This window comes from Mesoplodon mirus, assembly GCF_964341445.2.
Source record: "Mesoplodon mirus genome assembly, chromosome: 14".
NCBI lineage: Eukaryota > Metazoa > Chordata > Mammalia > Artiodactyla > Ziphiidae > Mesoplodon > Mesoplodon mirus.
The window spans coordinates 37,541,989-37,563,938 of record NC_138990.1 but is presented as its reverse complement, the minus strand read 5'-3'; the positions used below and the strand labels follow the sequence as shown (position 1 = coordinate 37,563,938).

Here is a 21,950-nt window from a genome sequence, read left to right as displayed (position 1 = left end):
AAGTAGCACTGGCAGCTGAACAGATATGTACCTAGGACATCTATTTTGGCTATTCCTTTGTTATAATATGAGCAAAGACTACAAAGCTGTAACAATGGCTTCGTAAACACAGCTAGTATGAAAAACGCAGGCAAAAAGAAAAAAGGTCTGTAACAAAATTATCATTTAGGCCCCAGAAAGTAAAAATTAAGTTACTATCTCTGAGCTAAGGTTTTCTCTTCTCCACTTTCCTTAGTTATATGACATTTTCTAGGAAGAAAAAGTCTCTTTCATTGCCAGTCTTCCTGGTCACCACATTTTTTTCTTCCAGTTTTAATGAGATACAACTGACATACAGCACTGCGTAAGGTTCAGTTGTACAACATAATGATGTAACTTAAGTACATCATGAAATGATTACAGTAAGTTTACCACATCCATCATCCCATAAAGATACAAAATTAAAAAATGGTTTCCTTGTGTTGAGAACTCGGGATCTGCTCTCCTAACAACTTTCACATATAACATACAGCAATGTTAATGATATTAATCATGCTGTACACGACACCCTTAGTACTTATTTATTTTATAACTGGAAGTTTGTACCTCTGACCACCTTCATCCAATTCCTTTTTAAACTACTTTGGTACCTTGACCTAGAGTCCCAATATATCTACTGAAGTGCATTTGAAAAAGGTTCAAAATCTCTCGTGTCCCCCAAGCATACTCCTATAAAGTAGTAATGCTCTGCTGTTTCTTTCATAACCATGAAATAATTGCTGCTATCGTGAAATGTGCTTTTTTCCACTTTTTTCTCTGAATGATAGGACCCAAGGGGACAATTTTTAGGAGCTAGCCTCTCTCTCTAACATACCCCAATGAGTCTTTTTTTTTTTCTTTCTCTTAGTAACTTACCGTTAATGAATTTCCATTAGACCTTCTTGAATAACTGCAAGACTTTATATAGCCTTCACCACTTTTAACTAAAAAATAATAGATTAGAACTATGCCAAGCAACACTATTTAAAGGATTGGTGGCAGGCATAAGAACTAGAAAGTTAACAGAAAGACTCCCAGGAAGATTATTTTTAGAGTCAGAGAGCTGAGTCTCCTTTGAATACTCTATAATGAAGAAACTTCTCTTCACTTTCCCTCTTTAATATTTATCCCTCATCATCTGACAACTTCTCCGAATTCTTGATAAGAACATCTAATCTCCTACTTTACCTTTACATGGATACATAATATGCATCTAATTCTTGATTCCATCATCTCTCCTCAAAACTGTTCTATCCCTAGTCATTGCCAAATATCCAGTTGCTTAGGCCAAAAACCTAGCAGTCATTCTTGATTGTTCTCTTTACTTCACTCTCTAACAGCCACTTGATCAACAAGTCCCCTGTCTCCAAAACACATCCTAAATCCCCGTTTCTAAAGATACTCTTCTAGTCCCTGAAGTCGGCTAACCGGCCTCTCTGCTTCCACTTTTTACTACCCGCCACCCACGCAATCATCCTCCCCATAGAAGTCACAATGATCTTATTTAAAAACCTAAAACATATTTAAAAATCTTCATCTCTTTGGTAATGGTTAGTGAATTTCCTCAAGGGTGACATAACTTCTCTTTGTTACCAGTTAATTTACTTCATTTGTGGTGCTATCTTATAGCCAGTTGTAAAATGCAAAAAATATTAATGTAAAATTACAAAGCATTCTAAGTGTAATACATTCTTTTAAAATACTATTTTAGGATTATCTTCAATAGATCTACAACCTAAGGTCTTTGTGCTCCTTTTGAAAATCACTTGTAAAACCAGAATATTAAACGAATACCTCAATAGTTCTGAAAGGGTAAAATTATGTGAAATATCTTATGAAAAATTACACCATGTGTGTGTTTGGTTTTTTTGGCTGTGCCGTGTGGCTTGTGGGATCTCAGTTCTCCACTCAAGGACTGAACCTGGGCCACAGCGGTGAAAGCCCAGAATCCTAACTACTAGGCCACCAGGGAACTCCCCATGTTTTAAGAATGCACTTAATCTAAAATGTCTATTTCCACGATCTATTATTTCCCATTCCTTGTCACTTTCTTTGCACTAGCCCTTCCTTTGAAGTGATATTAAGTAGCAATGGTAAGACTGTAAAAGCATTTAAAGTTCCAAAAGGGGACAGAATGCAACAACTTTTAAGATATTCAAGTACAACTACACTCAAAGATAGAACAGATGGTTCTTGCATGAGGTCATGAGCAACCTGAAAAGGTTGCTTGAAAATAGCTCGGCATTAAGTAAAATTTAAAAATGCTACACATAGCAAACTCACCCCAAACTGTGTATAATTTTATCTTCCATTTTTATTTTAATAGGGTGAAATTTGAAATTTCTTATGATGTAAGATTTGATGAGTCTCTACTCCTATCTTTCTTAATGTAATGATTTCATTGACATCAATCTGCTCATGCAATCAATGTATATTACATATATTTTAAAAAGTCTCCTAATATAGTTCTCAAGAACTAATGTGATGCAAGAATACTTATGTGAATCAACGAAGTTAGAACAACCCATAGCAAATAACTTTATAGCCTACTAGTGGCTTCAATTTATATGCTTTAGTGAAAGAGCATTGGACTTGGGATAGAAAACCTAAAATTTTGATCTTGGATATACACTGACTAGCTGTACAACCCTGGGAGGACATTTAACCCATCTACAAAATGAGAGGTATTAAACCAAATGAATTACAAGATTCTGATATCTTTTGAATCTCATCACCAATTCTGATAGCTTGGTATTAAAAACAAATCACTCTATTTCAGATATTATTTTTTGGTAGAAAGAACATGAATTTCTAGTTTAAAAAAAGAGCTTAAGAATCCCCTTCAAGTTAAAACAGAACCAAATCCTTTGATGTAACCATATGGTACCCATAAATCAATTTATGCTCCTAAAACTTCCTTAAAAGCTAATAAGCTTTATTGTTTAATTATAAAACTGAATGAGGTGAGAAAAGCACAGAACCTTGCTAATTCCACTAATGAATCAAATTTAAAGAACATAAAAGAGGTCAATGGTTTGATATGCAAAAATATACATTTTATTAAACTAACAGCTTTCCAGTTTTATTTCAGTTTTAAGCAGAAACATTAGAAACAATTTTTTTTTAACAATAAAGCAGGAACTACTTTAAATTTCCCAATTCCCATGCAGATGACTCTATTTCATATAAAGTTTGGTAAACTGTATAATGCTTATTTCAGTTCAGGATTGTATTGTATAGGACTTAGCACATAATTTCACTAATTAATGCTGTGTTTATTATTTCTTCAGTTTTATTTTCATATGAATTTAGCTTAAACTTTGAATAATAATATAACCCAGGCTTAAATTACTTGTTATTAATAAATATTTATTAAATGCCTACTATTTACCAGAATTCTTCTTGGTGCTGGAGATAAAATATTGAAAGATCAAGCCCTGCATTTAAGGACCGTGGTTAGGTGAGATTAGAGATAAAAAGGGAATTATAACAATGTGACAAGTACAGGCACAGAAGTAAGGCTAGAGAACTATAAGAGTAAACAGAGCTAAAGAAGGTATCCTACCTAGTGCAGGGCAGCTCCGGACGAGCAGGCTCAGCGGCCATGGCTCCAGGGGCCCAGCCGCTCCGCGGCAAGTGGGATCTTCCCGGACCGGGGCACAAACCCGTGTCCCCTGCATCGGCAGGCGGACTCTCAACCACTGCGCCACCAGGGAAGCCAAGGAAGACTTCTTAAAGGAAGTGACATATAAGCAGAGACCTCCCAACTGTGCTTCCCATCTTTTACCCACAAGGACCACCTGGGCCAGATGTCGTAGTGTTTTCACCTATTTTGACTATGTCATATGTGTATCATGGCAAAGGCCAGGATAGGAACATATACTTGATTATCTTTGGAAGTAAAAGGGTAGGAATTTCCTTACTGGAGACCAGAAGTTTGATATCAGTTTCTTCGGGGGTGTTCTGGGTTAGCAGTAAATACCCCGTTTTTCCATCTAGAAAGGAAGATTTTGGGGTATAGAAAGTATATTGCGTAGCTACATCAGCATGCCGCGTGAAGAGCTGTGTAGTAGCTTAATGTCGGGTTGAGAAGGCGCTGAAAGCTAAGCCAAGGAACTTAAACTTCTTTAGTTCCGATGTTTATTGAGAGGGTTTACAATGTAGGCACGCGCCAGCGGAAAGAAAGATTGTAAATAAACAACCACAATGCCTTAAGATAACTGCTATAATGGAAGTATTTCCAAAACACAAAGTTAACACCAAAAAAGAGGAACACCCAAGTGTGCCCACGGGGATCACGGAAGGTTCGCCCAGGATGGCCTTGAACCAGGCGTGGGAGTGTACCCCACGGTGCCCGGGGGAAGGACATTCGGGACCCAGCGGCCTCCGCACGGCCGCCAGAGCGCGGAGCCGCGGCGGACAGCTCCCACGCGCCGGGGCGAACCGCAGGGACGGGGAGACTCCGAGCTCGGAAAGCAGGGCTGAATCCGGCCGGGAGCTTCGGATCGCTGTCCTCCTGGACCCAAAGGGAGCCTCTGACGGTGTTTTGGGAGGAGGGGCGGGTGCGACAGGGACGCGAACACAGAGCTCGCCCCCAACCCAGACTGCAAAGGAGCCAGTGGAAGGACCCGGGCGGTGCCGTCTCTCCACCGTTCTGCGGGACTTACCGGGACAACCCTTCCTCCTTGGTTTTGAAAGACGCCCTTCCGTGATTTACCAGTTTGGCCTGAATCCTAACTACTACTGTCTACAAGTTTCTAAATTTTCTCTTCTCAAAAAATAAGAAAAAGAAAAGGAAAGACTTTCTCTTTCCTTCCCCAAGCAAAGTCGACCGTTTGGCGCTTAGCACCCTGCCCCGGAAAGCTCCTGGGGAGCATTTGAATTCGGCGTCTTCTCGCCCACGGCCCCGCCTCTTCCGGGAAGTGACTGTCCCCTTTCCGCGACCGCGGCCGTACGCTCGGCTTCCCGGGCTCCCAGCCGGTCGCTGTACGCATGGGTGGAACTGAAGTCGGGAGACTCCGAGTTTTTTTCACTTTCACTTAGGCAAATCACCCGCCCCGCCCCCCGCGTCCCGCTATCGCCGAGCTCCGAGCTTCTACAAGCTTTCTCCGTCCGCCCTGGGGCACTTCCGGCCCCTCCTCTTAGACTCCAGTGGCGCGAAAACCCCGAACCGCGCACGCGCGGGCGGAGTCCCCGCGGGAGGTGGGGCGGGGCGCAGGCGCGGAGTGTCCCGCGGTGGGCGCCGGGGCGGCCGCGCTGCTGCCTTCTCCCGCTGTGGGCGCGCGGAACCCCGCGGGCCAACGGCGGTCGGCCGACGCCGAGACGTCCCTAGGGTGCTTTAGCGTCCTGTTGCGCCGCGGCCGCCCCGCCGATCGGGTTCCTTCGGGAGACTTGGACTTGTTCGAGGTAGGGTGAGGGAGCGCGCCGTCGCTCTCCCTTGCTGCGGGTCCATGCCCCTTCACCGCACTCGTAGCTGGCGCCCCCAGCCCACCTGGTGGCAGCCGGGTCAGCGGAGCTGCGGCAGTGTCCAGGGGGCCCGGGCGGCCCGGCCCACGGCCGGCGGGGATCTTCGCGCCCTCTCCGCAGGCGGCACAGGTCCCCTTAGCCGCGGGAAACTTGCCCGTGTGTCCGCTGGGCTCCGCCCTCGAGCGGTTCTGGCGGCGAGGCTTGCCAATCCCGGCTCGGGCTGCGGGACCCGGCGCCCGGCCCCAACGGCCTTTTAGGCTTTGACGAGAGGCTTGGCGGGCATAAGGGTCGGGGGGTGAGGTTGGGCTCGGGAATCGGGCTTTTATCACCCGTTTGATGGTACCTCTCAAGTAGCAACTTAAGTATGTTTAAGAGATGTATGTAAATATTACTTAAATTGGATTTGTTGCTAAATGCCAGTTTCATGAGAACGCAAACTCTTCTGTACCTGGAAGAATTAAATTGTGATGTTTGGAGGTTTTATGATGTTATTTCTTTTCCCTGATTATCTCGTGGAGATGAGCTGGAGAAGAATCACTATTGGGAATTGCGGAACACAGGACTCAAGGGTAGAGAAAGGGCTTGAGAGGATCCTGGGATAATTCCTAGAAAGAGCAACTATTTGCTGTTTAAACCCTGAAGACAGAACTTATGTGAGTGCTTACTACTCTGTATATTTCATGAGGAGACGATTCCAAGCGAGTGTTTTAAAGACAAGCTACTCTGGAATGTATATTCAAAAGAAAAAAAGTCCAAATTCGCTGACGGCTTTTAGACGGCTGCTGTGTAGTCTTTTAAAATGTTCACTGGCACATGCACTTGCTTGCAGGGAGTTCCATGGGTACATGAGTGGAGAGGGACCATATTGAAACTACCTAGATTTACTTTATCTCGTTCTTTTACTGTGTGAAATATGCAGAGTAATAATTTCCTATGAGAATGTGTATTTACAGTTGTGTTGTTGTTTTTTTTTTTTTCCTTGAATGGCTGTAAGTACAAAGAAGTTTGGAGATTACTAGAATATTGCTTTAAAAACATGTTTTTGTGCAAGACAGAACCAGTATTGTGTGACCTCCGACAAGTGGGTACCACCCCTGCAAATTTCAGTTCGTATTCTGTAGTTGGAGAAAAATAACATGGTCCCTAACTCACAGGATTCTTAAACATGTGAGGGCGGGGGGATAGAGAGAGAGAGTTAGAGTTTTATCTCTGTACCTGTCTATAATTAGTATGAAGTATTTAGAATTGAGCCTGGCAAAAAGTCAGCACAAATGGCATATTAAAGTGGTTACCGTGAAAAACCAGTTTCATCCCCCAAAATTTATTTTACTGAGTGCTTGGATGTAGAATTTTGTATAAAACCTGCCTAAATTTTGACTATCATTTTTAGACCTAAGTTAGGAAAATTAATCAAAGCCGTACTTGGCTTACTTTCAGGAATTAATAAATAACTCAAAATTTTACCACAATAGTATGCATTATATTTAAGGCATAATTAAATGTCACAGTTTTTTATACACACACACACACACACACACACAAGTCCAGATGACTGAGGGTCAAGGGTAGATACTTACAGTAATGTTAGCGTTTTGGATTCACTAGTTAATGAGATACATGTTTCTCACTAAACATAGTTTCCCTGGTGACCAAATTCAGAATACTTCCTGTGGCTCTCTTAGCTCGACTCCCAAATCTGCCTCTACTGCAGAGTATATTTTACTGCCTAGTGGCCTCTCTATCTCAGGAGCACTTCAAACTCAGTGTTTTCAAATAACATAAATGTATTATTTATCCTCCTTCCTTTCCAAACCTGCTCAGTCTACTGATAATGGCATTTAGTATTAAGAGTAAAGGTTGTTTCTGAAAATTAAACACAAGGTAAAATTTTATAAAGCAAGCCCAGGTTTTAATTGGCTTGAATAGTAACATTAGAGGGACATACCACATTAGAATCCTTTATGTAGTTTTATACATTAACAAAGGATGGACAAGAAGATGAACAGATTAATATCCAATTTCACTGCCTATAAATAGTCAAACTTGGTTAAACTCAGTTCATACCACGAGGAACCTGGACGTTAAAGAGGTTTGACTTTGGGTTTTGACAACCTGGGTTTGGATCTAGGCTCTGCTAAGTTATAGCTACATAAGTCTGGGTATCTTTTAATTGAGCCTTAATATCCCCTTTTGTAAAATAAGGACAATACTTAGAAGGATGTTGAGGATTAAAGGAAAGGTTTGTACCTCTTAATCCCCTTCACTTACTTCATCCCCGACCTCTCCCTCTGGCAACTATCCATTTGTTCTCTGAATCTGTGAGTCTGTTTTCATTTTGTTTTGTTTCTTTTGTTTTTTAGATTCCACATATAAGTGAGATCATATGGGTATTTGTCTTCCTCTGTCTGACTTATTTCATTTAGCATAATACCCTTTAGATTCACCCATGTTGTTGCAAATGGCAAGATTTCATTTTTAATGGTTGTGTAATATTCCATTGTGTGTGTATGTGTGTATCACACCTTTATCCATTTATCTGCTGATGGACACTTAGGTTCCTTCCATATCTTGCCTATTGTAAATAATGCTGCGGTGAACATTGGTGTGCATGCCACTGCTTTTGTTCAAAAATTTTTTTGTTCAAAAAATCCCTTATCCTTTAGGGACTGGTCTCTTTTGCCCCTGTTCTTACTCTCTCCGTTTTGTTTGTCTTCTGTATTGAGGTCACAGGGATTTTTTTTTTTTTTTTTGCGGTACGCGGGCTTCGCACTGTTGTGGCCTCTCCCGTTGCGGCGCACAGGCTCCGGACGCGCAGGCTCAGCGGCCATGGCTCACGGGCGCAGCCGCTCCGCGGCATGTGGGATCCTCCCAGACCGGGGCACGAACCCGTGTCCCCTGCATCGGCAGGCGGACTCTCAACCACTTGCGCCACCAGGGAAGCCCATCACAGGGATTTTTTAAAACACAAATCTGAGTGTTCACGTTTTATTATCTGAAGTGCTGTGCTTAGTACTTCCTAGTTTTGCTCATCTGGAATTGTTTGATGGATGGCCTAATGAGTTTTTTCACTTATTTATATTATTGATTATCTATTGCATCTCACATTACTTCATGATATATTCCAAGTAGTGTGCTTAGTTAATTCAGTACATTAAAAATGAGGTGGTATAATGCAGAATGAATTTGTCTGTGGTGGTGGGAGAAGTGGAATTGGGAATGAGGTAAATAGTCCATGGCAGATTCAGAAGCAGCAGCAGTTTGCCTTTTTTTAAACCACTGTTTTCTATTAATAATTCCAGTTCTGTTATGACTGTTCTCACTGCTGTTAGCCCCTACTTTGATATGAATAGGAAGTGTGAATTACTACATACTTACAATAAAATTGAAAATTCAGAAATTTATAGTCCTTTGTTAAAATGCTTTTGGTCTCTATCAAATTTCCTATGTACATGCTTGCTGTAATTAACCCTTGGCGACTGATTTTTCTTCTTGAACTTTTTTTTTATTGAGAATCTGCATATTTGTTACTATCCCTGCTCTGATGGAGTTTGCTTTCTGCGAGGGGGAAATGATATGTCCCTTAATTTTAATTTTTTTTATTGTAAATAAACAAATATTAAAGACCATGAAGAGCTTTATGGATATATTGAAAATCCCAGAGGAGCTTTTTTTCTATTTTTATATATTGCAAGATATTAAAAGTATTTTTCTTTGCATCTGTTTATATGTCTCTTTAGCCTATTAGAGACAATTTTACTATTGTAACCTAAAACTAACTCTCAGGACATTCATGTGTGTTTTTAAAAATCCATTATCATTAAATTACAAAGTGATTCCTATTTTAAAGGGTAGGATCCTTCAGTGTCTGTTAGATGCAAGTTACCATGGCAACCTAACAGCAAACTGCAAATCCCAGGCTAAGCAGAGCAAATAAAAAAACATCATTGTCATGTAGCACACTGTCTTCTGTCTTGTATAGAATCTCACATTCGTTTTGAGGAGCTAATCACATTTACCTTCGTGCCCCTTGCTCCCCCCAATTTTACTTGAAAAACTACCATTTTCTAATGGTAAAATACTAAAATCAGTCAGCTGACGTGTCTGCTAACTGCAAGATCGTGTATTAAGCATTAATAAAAACAGTGTCTAAAAGGGCATTTAATGTTGGGAAAAGCAAAAAGTAATGCGTCTTCTTTGCTCTTCTATAATAAATAAATTACTGTAATTGAGAAAGGAATAGAGGTATGGGTGGGAGAGAAGGAAGTGTTGCGAAAATAATAGCCTGGTGGTATTCTAGGGAACTTAAATTAGCAACAGGCTGAAAGTAATATACATTAGTTCTTGCTATTAAATAATTTGATAATTGATTTTCAAGTTCTGACTTGTGTAAGAGATTCAAAGTAAACATTAAATTATTTGTAAAAAAGATGGTGGATATTATGTAATTGTGACTGTAACACTGGTACTGTCTCAAAAGGCATTTGTTAAATGTCCTTCTTTGGATGTTAACTAATACACCTTTTAAGTGGTATTTGATTTATCATGCTAAATTAGGTTCCTTATTGCCTTCAGGATAGGATAAAGTCCCAAGTTTTTTAATGTTGTTTACAACAGTTCTTCTCAGACTTTAATGTGCTTGTGAGTCACCTGAGACCTTGTTAAAATGAAGCTTCAGATTCAGTTGGTTTAAATTGAGGCCTGAGATTCTGGATACCTAATATGTTCCTCGGAGCTGTAGATGGCTGCTTGATGGTCCTTGGACCACATTTTGAATATCAAGTCTACCAGTCATTCTATGGCTGGCTTCTTCTCTGCTGCCCTAACTTTATTACTGGTAGCTATGCCTTGTCATTTATGGCACTGTGTCATGGACATGCTTATAGTATCCCCTCCAGTAGCAGTTTGCCAAGTGTGGTCCAGGGATCCATGAGACTCTTTCAAAGGGTCTACAAGATCAAAATTGTTTTCATAATTATTGTAAGATGTTATTTCCCTGCTTCATTTTCATTCACTTGTGACTGTACAGTGGAGTTTTCCAGAGGTTACAGACATGTGATGATGCCGTCGCTCTGATGACTGATAGACTGTGTACTTGTGTGTTGCTTGTTTTAAAAGTTTTTCCATTTTAATTTATAATATGGTAAATATTGATAGATTTAAACAAAACCTCTTTGAGGTCCTTGGTACTTTTTAAGACACCACAACCTTTGAGAACTGCTGCCCTATGGTTTTTTTAGGCCATGGACACAAAGACTCACAGCTAAAACTTTACCAGAGCTCTTTCCATAGCTTACGGTGGCTGTTCGGCTAGGGTGGGAGTTTCAGCCCCCCACGTGGACACTGCAGTGGGGTGGCCTCCTCACCTTTCTGGGCAGTGGTAAAAGGCCTCCCCGGACACCATCCAAGGGGGAATGGGAGTAAGTAGCATCCTGTTACCCCCTGTTGGGGGTGGACATCTAAGTTCTCCACCTGATGCCATCATCATGGCTCCCTACTTGGCCTACACAGTCTTCTCTGAAACTAGCTTCCCCAGGGTGGAAGTCCAGGCTGCCCACTTGGCCTTTGCTGGTGTTGCGGGGGAAGAGGAAGGGCCGACAGTTCTTTTAGTGATATTTGACTGGAGTAGAGTGATGATTGTCTAAAAGTTTCCTGTCTTGTTAGGCTCCCCTTTTCCTGCTCCTTTGCGGTACGAGGGCCTCTCACTGCTGTGGCCTCTCCCGCTGCAGAGCACAGGCTCCAGACGCGCAGGCTCAGCGGCCATGGTTCACGGGCCCAGCATCAGCTGGGAGGTTGGGAACCGCTTGGGCCTGGCCGGGCATCTCACTCTAAATGTGGCCGCTCCGCATGGGTAACTCAGGCTTCCTCACAGTATGGCAGGGCCGTTGGAGCTCTTACGTGGCAGCTGGCTTTTCTCCGAGGGAACATACTGTGACAGAGGATGAAGAAACTGCCATTTCTCTTAAAGGCTAGGTCCAAAACGGACACAATATTATATCAGCTGTATTCTACTAGTCAAAATAGTCACAGTCTCAGCCCAGGTTTAAGGGAGTAGATAAATAGATCCCACCTCTTGGTAGGGGAATGACAAAGAATTTTTTTTTTTTTTTTTGCGGTACGCAGGCCTCTCACTGTTGTGGCCTCTCCTGTTGCGGAGCACAGGCTCCGGACGCGCAGGCTCAGCGGCCGTGGCTCACGGGCCCAGCCGCTCCGCGGCATGTGGGATCCTCCAGGACCGGGGCATGAACCCGTGTCTCCTGCATCGCCAGGCGGACTCTCAACCACTGCGCCACCAGGGAAGCCCTCGTTAGGCATTTTTGTTTTTACCCTGCACCTGTTGGTGTTTTCCCTGTTGCTGGCTTCTCCAAGTCTGGGATAGTTGAGGCAAAACAAAAACTCAGGGAACCACCACGATGTCATTCCTTGGGTCACGTGGTTCCTAGCCAATCTGCCTCCTTCTTCAGAGTCGTCTTATGTTTGTTTTCTAGTATATAATTTTCAAGGATTTTAGTTTTACTAAGCAAGGGGAATAGGGAAAATTACATCTCTTCCATCTTCCTGGAAGTGGAAGTCTCTGATTGCTTTTATTAACTTGCACTTTGAAATAAAGAATTAGAGACTGAACTCCAGCCCCACTGCATATCTCTTATATTTGGTTGTATAAAAATATATGAATAAACATTAAAATATTTTCATTAAAGAAAAACTAGGTTTGAAAAACACAAGTAACTACTATTGGGAGAAAAAAGTTTAAATTTAATTAAATAGAATTGGTGTGAAAGGAGTCATGACCACAGTTGAGGATTTTACAAAACAAGGTAATTTTGTGTAGTAAATTTGAAGCTTTAAATTATCAGTGTTCTGGGAAATAAAACTATAGCAAACTTGTTCTAGGAAGATATTATGAACCTTTAACAACCAGTGTACAAAAAAGGAATTGAAATGATATCATGAAATTAAAATAGTCTCCAATATCTAATAGCTTTAAGCTTAGTTCTTTCTCACTTTCAAAAAACATTTCAATGTCATGCCAGAGTGGTGATTTCAGAACATTAAAAAGATGGGGAGGGCTTCCCTGGTGGCGCAGTGGTTAAGAATCTGCCTGCCAATGCAGAGGACACGGATTCGAGCCCTGGTCCGGGAAGATCCCACATGCCGCGGAGCAACTAAGCCCGTGTGCCACAACTACTAAGCCTGTGCTCTAGAGCCCACGAGCCACAACTACTGAGCCTGCGCTCTAGAGCCCACAAGCCGTAACTACTGAGCCCGCATGCCACAACTACTGAAGCCCGCACGCCTGGAGCACATGCTCCGCAACAAGAGAATCCACCACAATGAGAAGCCCACGCACCACAACGAAGAGTAGCCCCTGTTCACCCGCGCACAGCAATGAAGACCCAACGCAGCCAAAAATAAATAAGTAAAAATAAATATATTAAAAAAAAAAGATAGGGAAACTACCCAGTTCACTTAATGAAGCATGCATTGTCACAATAAAACCTATCAAAGATAGTTCCCCAAAGCAGTTCCAACACAGTACGTATAGATGTTTGATGCTTCTGCAAAATCGGTTCTGTCAGTGTAACTTAAGAAAGCAGTGGATAAAAATTAAACACTGTACAAATGTGTCTCGCCCACCCTCCTTCTCTCGCATCCCTGCTCTAGGGTGCCTGTTCTCCGTCTACTTCATGCCGTCTTTGTAACACCGCTCCACTAGCCCCCCAGCCTCCCCACACACACACACTTCAGCTTGGCTGTCTTGCCCTGCAGGTACATCAGCAAGTGGAGCTTTCCTTTCTTCTACTGAGAACTGACTTGGCTCTTTCAATCCAAATGCATGAGAGAGAAAATCTCATTTAATCCACTGCTGCCGTGTACCTGGTACAAACAGGGCTGCTGTCGTATAGCACTAGGGGCACCTAAATGGGTTGAGAGGAGAGCTATTTTTCATATTCTTACATCTTAGAAATTTTTTATTACCTATGCTGTGGATTTTTCTTTCCAGTTATTCAGCAAACAGTTATTGGGTACCTATCATTTTAGATCTCTAAGTGAATTTTTAAGAGAAAAATGAAAGCAACATTTGGAGTAGTCAACCATTTAATTTCAATCAAAGACCATCAGCTTTGACTTGAGGTGCAGCATTTATATGTTTAGAAAATCTTGATGATATTCATTTTCTAGGTATAAATTTTATAGTATATCAGTTAAAAAAAAAAAAAAAAACCAGACAATCAGCATGGGCTGTTTCTTTGGAGAAGAGTTAAGGGACACTCTTGATGCTAGGCAACACTGCTCCAAGTATGCTTCTTTGGGAAAATAATTAAAATTAGTTTTATGTGGTTCACTATTTATAACTTATAAAAATTGGATGATTGCTCTGGAATCATTTCAGAGGCATTATGCCATCTCTATCAATAGATCCACAGTTTCACAAATAAGGTCTTTTACCTTTTGTGAGCTTAGGAGTTAAAACACTTAGGTAGGCCCATATGAGTAAAAACCTTGGTCATGAATCATTCTGAAGTAAAATCAACTAGTGTAGCATATGCAGGTTTTTTTTTTTTAACAAAAATTTATTATCTTACACTTCTGTAGGTTAGAAGTCTAACATGTCTGCCTGGACAAAAATCAAGGGAGCAGTAGGACTGCATTCCTTTCTGGAGGTTCTTGACTTATCTGTGTCCTTGCCTTTCCAGCCTCTAGTGACCACCTGTGTTTTTTGGCTCACGGCCCCCTCCCTCCATGCAGATGATAGTTCTACTTTTTCTAAAGTAAAAATGAATGGATATAGTACTAAAACTTAAGCTTTGTCTGTCTTATTTTGTTAAGTTTTTTAATGTATATGGAACAATCTTATGGATGCTATACATGATTTTCTTCATTGTCACTAATATTTGTTTAGACCTGATGGCCAAAAGAAAGGAAGGAAATTTCTTCTCTCCTGGAAATGCCAAAAGACCAAGACATGAAGAGCTGGATGATTTTGATAAAGATGGTGACGAAGATGAATGTACAGTTTCTTTCACTAATGGTACCTCTCCTTTGGTGAGTGCAAAATTACAATATTATGTCTTTTGATTTGCATGTTTCTCATGTCTGGTTTATATGTCATATTCTTAATTCAGTATCAGGAGCTGGGTCTCTGCAGAGGAAAAGTAATATGAATTTTAAAAAGCTGAGATAAAATCATCTCACTAATTTTGAAGTTTATGTTAATGATTAGAAAAAATTAGTAGAGAAAACAGTGAAACAAGGAGCTGGTTCTTTGGAAAGATCAATAAAATTGACAAACCTCTACTAAGATTGCCAAAGGGGAGAAAAGAGAGAAGACACAAATTACTGGTATCAGGAATGAAACAGGATACGACCACAGACTCTGCAAACATCAGAAGGATAATAAGGGAATACTGTTAACAACTCTACACACATAGATTCACAGCTTAGATAGAGTGGACCAGTTCCTCGAAAAGCACAAACTACCACAATTCATTCAATATGAAATAGATCATTTTAATCACTCTGTAACTATAAAGGAAATTTAATTCATCATTTAAAAACTCCCAAAAAAGATATCTTCAGTTCCAGTTGGTTTGATTGGAGAATTGTACCAAATGTTCAGATTCAGGTTCAGGTTCGGGTTAGCATTCAGGAACAATTCTTAGACTTAACATCAAATGTACAGGCCATTAAATGAAAAATTGATAAATTGGACCTCATCAAAATTAAAAACTTTTCTTCTGCAAAAGACCCTGTTATAAGGATGGAAAGTCAAGCCAGGAGAATATTTGCAAATCACGCATCCAACAAAGTTCTAATATCTTGTTTGTATAAAGAACTCTCAAAATTCAGCAGTTAAAAGCAAATAATCCAATTTGAGAATGGGCAGAAGACATAAAGAGACATTTCACGGAAGAAGAGGATATACAGATGCAAATAAGCACATGACATGATGTTCAGCATAATTTGTCATCAGGGAGATGAAAGTTAAGACCACGACGAGATATCACCGCACACCCACCAGAATGGCTAAAAGTTTTTGAAAAGTGACAACACCATATGCTGGCAAAGATGCAGAGATGCTGGATCATTCAGTGGTGGGAATGTAAAATGATATAGTCACTCTGGGAAATAGTTGGGTAGTTTCTCTAAGAAACTTCACATGCAACTCTATCATATAACCCAGCATCTGTCACAGAGAAAAGAAGATTGATCTTCACACAAAAATCTGTACATGAATATTCCTAGCAGCTACATTCGTAATAGCCAAAACCTGACAATCCAGATGTCACACAGTGAGTGAGTAGTTAAACCTGCTGAGGTACATCTATACCCTGAGATACTACTTAGCAATAGAAAGCAGTGAAGTACTGATACAGGCAAAAATGGACAATTATGCTGAGTGAAAGAAAAGCCAGTCTCAAAAGCTTACATTCTGTGTGATTCCACTAATATAACATCTTGAAATGACAGTGTTTCAGAAATTGGAGAACAGATAATTGGGCCAGGGGTTAAGGAGGGGGTGGATTGGGTGGGATGTGGATGGGGCTCTAAAAGGACAACATGAAGGATACTTGTGATGGAAATCTTCTGTATTGTCACTGGATCAATATGAGTATGCTGATTGTGATATTGTACTGTAGTTTTCGAGATGTGACCTTGGGCAGAAACTGGATAAAGGATTCACAGGATCTCTGTATTATTTCTTACAACTGCATCTGAGTCTTCAGTTAGATCAAAATAAAATGTATTTTTAAAAAGTCTTCAACCACGATTTCCAGTATTCTGCTCATACAAGGATGTAAATGTTTTCTGCTTTTTAATAAGCTGGTGTCTAGCAGAAGAGAGCCAGGGATTTTTAAAATAAATGACTAAAAAGGCTGGAGAAGTTAAGTGTTCTTTAAAATAATTTGGAAGGTTTGGTAAAATATGTTTGATTTATTTTCGTATTTTTAACTACGAGGTCTGACCACTGTGTGGCGAACTTCTGCTTGAAACATAAACCTTCTCTAATTTAATTATGACATATATTCACAATATGAGAATTATAATTACATATCCTCCCTGCAGTGGGGGACATTTAGCAGTGTCTGAATATATTTTCGGTTGTCACAGCTAGGGTGGGGGGAGAGGGCTACTGGCATCTGGTGGGTAGCAGCTAGGGATGCTGTTAAACATCCCACAATGCACAGGACAGCCTCTCTCCAACAAAAAAATGCTCTGACTCAAATGTTGGTATTGTCCGTATTAAGAAACCTTGATACACTTATTAGATCCTATAAGGACTTTAGAATGAGTGGTTAATCATATAAGGTCTCCATTTAATATCATTTACTCATTGACTAAAGTTAACATTTAACATTATACTTTCTGGGCTTCCCTGGTGGCACAGTGGTTGAGAGTCTGCCTGCCGATGCAAGAGACGCAGGTTCGTGCCCCGGTCTGGGAAGATCCCACATGCCGGGGAGCGGCTGGGCCCCTGAGCCGTGGCCGCTGAGCCTGTGCGTCCGGAGCCTGTGCTCCGCAGTGGGAGAGGCCACAGCAGTGAGAGGCCCGCGTACCGCAAAAAAAAAAAAAATTATCCTTTCTGTAACTTTTTTCATTGGTAGTACTGCTAATCTTTCTCTTTAGCAAATGATTGGTTGATTGTAGTGAGTGAATTTGATTGTTTTCTCTCGTTTTTTAAATTAATAGACAGCAGCAGAAGTTGGAATAATTGAGAGTATTCAGCTCAGAAACTTCATGTGTCATTCGATGCTTGGACCCTTTAAATTTGGTTCTAATGTCAACTTCGTTGTTGGCAATAATGGAAGTAAGTGCTTTGCCTCCTTCTTATTCGACTTTGAACAGTACGTTGAGATCAGAATGCATTAACTTTTAAAAATAGGTGACTACTAGTGCTGATAAATCTCAGTTTTAGACCTCTGATTTGTGGTCATGAATGTTTTCAGGATTGCCTGCCGGTCTGCCCTTGAAGAAATGAGTTAACTTTAGGCTCATTATGCAACAGGGATAAACATTTCCTGCTTATTCTTCTGAATAATCTATGTACCTTGGAATTCATACCACAGAAGAGCAGGCAAGCTATCCTCATTGCAGCTGAGACAGGCCTGTGTCTTATATCTATTAAATGTTGTAAGAGCGTGCATAAAGTGCCTTGGGAATCCAAACTTGAAAGAAACTAATCCTTCTGGTTGTGGCCAATGAAAGCTTTAAGAAGAGGTGGTATTTGTGGTGGTACTTGAATAAAAATGAAAGATTCTTTAGATCTTATTGGGGAAGAAGAAGCTGAGATGTTCCGGGCAGAGATTCCTCATCACCAAAGGTTGGGAGGGGTAGCAGCAGATGTATACGGAGAGAGGTGAACAGTCTCTTAGGGTTTTGGGTTTTATCATATCATACGTGGTAGGGAGGGGCGGAAGCATACACTGGAGAATCAGCTGTAGGTGATGTTGTAGAGGATACTGACTGCCATGATACATATTTGGGGATTTCGTTCGCAAGTCCGTGGGGAGGCAGTTAAAGTTTTAGAGTATAGGGCTTCCCTGGTGGCGCGGTGGTTGAGAATCTGCCTGCTAATGCAGGGGACACGGGTTCGAGCCCTGGTCTGGGAAGATCCCACATGCCGCGGAGCAACTAGGCCTGTGAGCCACAACTACCGAGCCTGCGCGTCTGGAGCCTGTGCTCCGCAACAAGAGAGGCCGCAATAGTGAGAGGCTCGCGCACCGCAGTGAAGAGTGGCCCCCGCTCGCCACAACTAGAGAAAGCCCTTGCACAGAAACGAAGACCCAAGACAGCCAAAAAAATAAAATAAATAAACAAATGTGGGGTTTAAAAAAAAATAAAGAATTAAAAAAAAATTAGGAAAAACTGAAATTATTAAAAAAAAAAAGTTTCAGAGTGTAGAGGTGACATGGTGAAGATTTGTGAAACAAACTGGCCACATTGTAGAGAGTAGAAGGGGGAAGACATAGGAGTTAGACCAGATAGGTAGCTTTTGTAGTAGACCCCCGCCGGATGTGAGGTGTTGACTGCTTGGCTGAGCCAGTACAGAGGGAGAGGAGCTTGCCAGGGCCACGACTGGTGGCCGTGCTAGGACGTGAAACTAGTACAGGTAGCTCCACAGTCTGTTTAGTTGTTGCTCTTTGTTCTCCCTACTCTGTTCGGTCAAGAGGAAAGTACTTTCAGAAGGAGGGAACAGACAAAGGGACCAGAGCTACGGGGAGGTCAAACAGGACAAGAAGTAAAGACAGACTGGTGGGTTGGTTCCGGGTTAGATCTTCACTCCTGAAATAGCAAAGTTACTAATACAATGCAAGTGGTGGAGGCAGTGAATATGGAAGTGAAGAAAAAGGAGAGAGAGTTAGGATAGGGACTTGAAAGGCATTCTTGAAAGGAACTAAATTGGGCTAACCAGTGTGTACTTTGGTTAATTTGGAGTATATTGTGGAAGATGATGAGCTGATAAGAGTTGATTAATTTGGTTGATTGTGGAGTTGAGAAAACGGTTACCATAATTGTTAAAGATTTTGGGATTCTAGCTTGTGATATTTTACGTCTGTTAGGGTAAAACGAAGTATGCTCTTCAAAGAGCTAACAAATGAATAATATTCAAATTAGGAATAATAATTGTCAAAATATTATATAAAAACATTGTCTATGTGACTGATAATTTTTTCATATTTAAGCTCATTCATTCAATAAATATGTGAGTGCCCATTATGGGCTAATATTGGAGATAAAGCAGTGAATAAAAAACAACAGTCCTGTCCCTCTGGAGCTTGCATTCACGGTTAAAAGCAGTTTCTGGCTTCTGAGAATTTATGGAAAAAGTAAATTTTAATTAAATTAGGATGTAAGGAGAATTAGATGAGTTAAATGTATATGGGTAATTAGAAAGATAAATTCATTTAATAGGCTGATGGGCCAAGATGACACAATGAGAGTTTTAGGTTGGAAAGGTATCAACCATTTTTTCCATTTCCTTATTAGTGGCAAAGATTTGATTCCTGAAATGTACTGATTTTTTTCTAATAGCAGCAGCTAAATATTTCATGATATGTACAACTTTTTGTTTGTTTTTGGCACTGGAAGAAAATTATAATTGAAGTACAATGCTTTATTTCAGTAATTTTTTTACATCAAATTGTAGGAGTCAGACTTCTCTTTTCTCCCTCTAATGAGTGTGATTTCTTCAACACCTCTTTCTTTAGGTGGGAAGAGTGCAGTGCTCACAGCTCTCATAGTTGGTCTTGGTGGAAAAGCAGTTGCTACTAACCGAGGATCTTCTTTGAAAGGTTTTGTGAAAGATGGACAGAAGTAAGTGTTTGTTTTCTACGTGTATTTTTCAGTTTTTTAATAAGAAGCAGCCTCTTTAGAATCCCAATTCATGTAGACATGGTAGGAAATGAATTGGCTTCCCGGAACTGGAGCAGCGATATCATACCTTTTCATTCCTTTCTCTTGCCCCCTGTTGCCAGCATAGCCCACTGTTGCCTGTTCACCTCTCCCGACAGGATGCTTGTGTCAGTTAGTGCCATGTGCCTGCCCACTAACACTCATTTCTGTTACCTTTCTGGAAGAATGAGCAGTGATAAATCTGCGTACTTCTGTTTAAAGGAATATTTATAAATATGGGACTTTGCTGGCTCTTGACCCAAACCCAGCTTCAGCAAGTCCACGTCGGTATGATGTGGGCTAAGGCAGAGTTAGTGACCAGCCCAGATGTCCCTAAACAGAATTTCTGCCTCCAGCTCCAAGAATTTCAAAAAAGTATTCCATCTGTCTCTCACTGTATATCCTTTACTCAGGGCGTTCACCAGTGAGCTTGACTTGAGGACCACAGTCTCAAGTCTCTTTGGGGTCCATCTTGACCCTTGGTGAATGGTCATATAACAACCCTCTGTGGCTTTACATTTGTATTTCTTTCTGTTATAGTTTGCCATCACCTAACTATATATTAATTGCTCAGTTTGCATCATCATAGACTTGTGACCTTTTGCCCATGAGGAAACTCTCTTCAGGCTGATCTCCTTACTCTTTTTAATTCTGCCTCAGAAACCTCTGAGGGATCCTCATCTCTCCTGACAGCTGCACGTCCCAGACTCCATCATACCAGCTCCCAGAGACAGGCTGCTCCCGCTGCCCATTCCTCTTTCACACGCCCAGTGCCCAGAACTTTTGGAACTTTGATAATTAACAGTGATACCTTTTTTTTTTTTTTTTCCCTTCATGTAACAGACTTTCCTCCTGCTCAGTGTTGTATCCACTTAACTTCCCCCATAGTCCATTTTATTTCTAAAAAATAGAACGCGGACGGGATGTGAGTCAGGATTGCGGGTTTTTTATGTATCTGTCAGAAACCTTGGGAATCTTAACCCTAAGCCAGGGTTCCAAGTTGACTAGGGAGAAGGGAAGAAGAGATACAGAAAAAATCATTTTCTGTGCTGTATGGCCTTGAAAAAGAACTGTTTAGTAACAATTCTCCAGCTTATTTTCTGTCTCTCCTTACCTTACTTGGGCGCCAGCCCAGCAAGGTCTTCTCTCCCACAGTCTCCAAACAAAATTATGGCTGAAGTCAAAAATTAGTTATTTTAACACTTTTAAGGTACTGGTCTCAACTCTGCTTCAATTCATTATACTGAACTCTACATTTCTTAGGTGTCCAAATAGTTACCTAGTCTGCCTAGCTAGATAACATATTGATCTTTCAAATAGAAGCCTCAGGAAGAAATTTTTTTTTTTCTGCACCATTAAGTGTTTTATGTCTCAGTTAAAGATTCTAAATGTTTTTTCCATATGGGAAGTAGCTGGATCAAAGCAGAAACTTCTTTCTGAGATGTGTCCTTGGAATAGCATTAAAAAAAGAAAGAAAGATAAAGGCTAGCTTACACAAATCACCAACTTTGAAGGACACAGCTGCCTGTAGACAGGAACATTAAAATATTTTAAACAGAGTTGATAACAGTTCAAAGCTTTAACCTGAGCTCAGCCTCCTTTTTACTGACCTCATCTAAAGAAAGAGCTAAAATGAGCTTTTCCAAACCCATTACTATTCCTCTTGTCCTCCCCTTCCTCAGTTAAAACAATTGGTATCTATAAAATTTCTCTTCTTTTACAGTCTCTGATTCCGTCATCACTTTTTTACAGAATCAGCTCATCGAGCTTTTCGGTTCTATGCTGCATCTAAAATCTGTGAGGCTATCCCGTTTTTCCTGAGGAATGTCTCTCAGTCTGGCAGGGGTTTGAGGTCGTCCTCAGGACTGTGTCCCTCCCGCACATCTGAAACAGTACACTCTCCATGTGTGACGCCTGGGCTCGGGGCTACCTTTGTAGAGGGTTTCAGCTCCTCGCTTAGAGACGCTTGCCGAATATGGTTAGGAGAAGCCAGAGGACTGTGCCTGGAGGCTCTTTCCTTGGCGCTCCAGCCTCTGATTATCCACTGAGGCTTTGCAGTGAGTGGTACAGGG

General features: G+C 41.1%; 2 protein-coding genes across 4 annotated transcripts in view; one reads left to right on the top strand and one right to left on the bottom strand.

Moving 5' to 3' along the window:
* GEN1 (GEN1 Holliday junction 5' flap endonuclease) overlaps positions 1-5,181 on the bottom strand; it is a 31,813-nt gene extending 26,632 nt beyond the window's left edge. The window contains exon 1 of one of the 2 annotated variants that reach the window (XM_082643108.1): positions 4,686-5,181. The gene's annotated coding sequence lies outside the window, so the exon portion shown is untranslated. The remainder of the gene's footprint in view (positions 1-4,685) is intronic. The other variant, XM_082643107.1, reaches the window with a different exon arrangement.
* Positions 5,182-5,228: 47 nt separating this feature from the next.
* Positions 5,229-21,950, top strand: part of SMC6 (structural maintenance of chromosomes 6) — a 70,181-nt gene continuing 53,459 nt past the window's right edge. The window contains exons 1-5 of one of the 2 annotated variants that reach the window (XM_082643106.1): positions 5,229-5,424; positions 6,003-6,137; positions 14,387-14,529; positions 17,176-17,293; positions 19,695-19,800. In XM_082643106.1, the coding sequence (XP_082499232.1) occupies positions 14,392-14,529; positions 17,176-17,293; positions 19,695-19,800 (362 nt within the window). In that variant the 5' untranslated portion in view covers positions 5,229-5,424; positions 6,003-6,137; positions 14,387-14,391. The remainder of the gene's footprint in view (positions 5,425-6,002; positions 6,138-14,386; positions 14,530-17,175; positions 17,294-19,694; positions 19,801-21,950) is intronic. The other variant, XM_082643105.1, reaches the window with a different exon arrangement.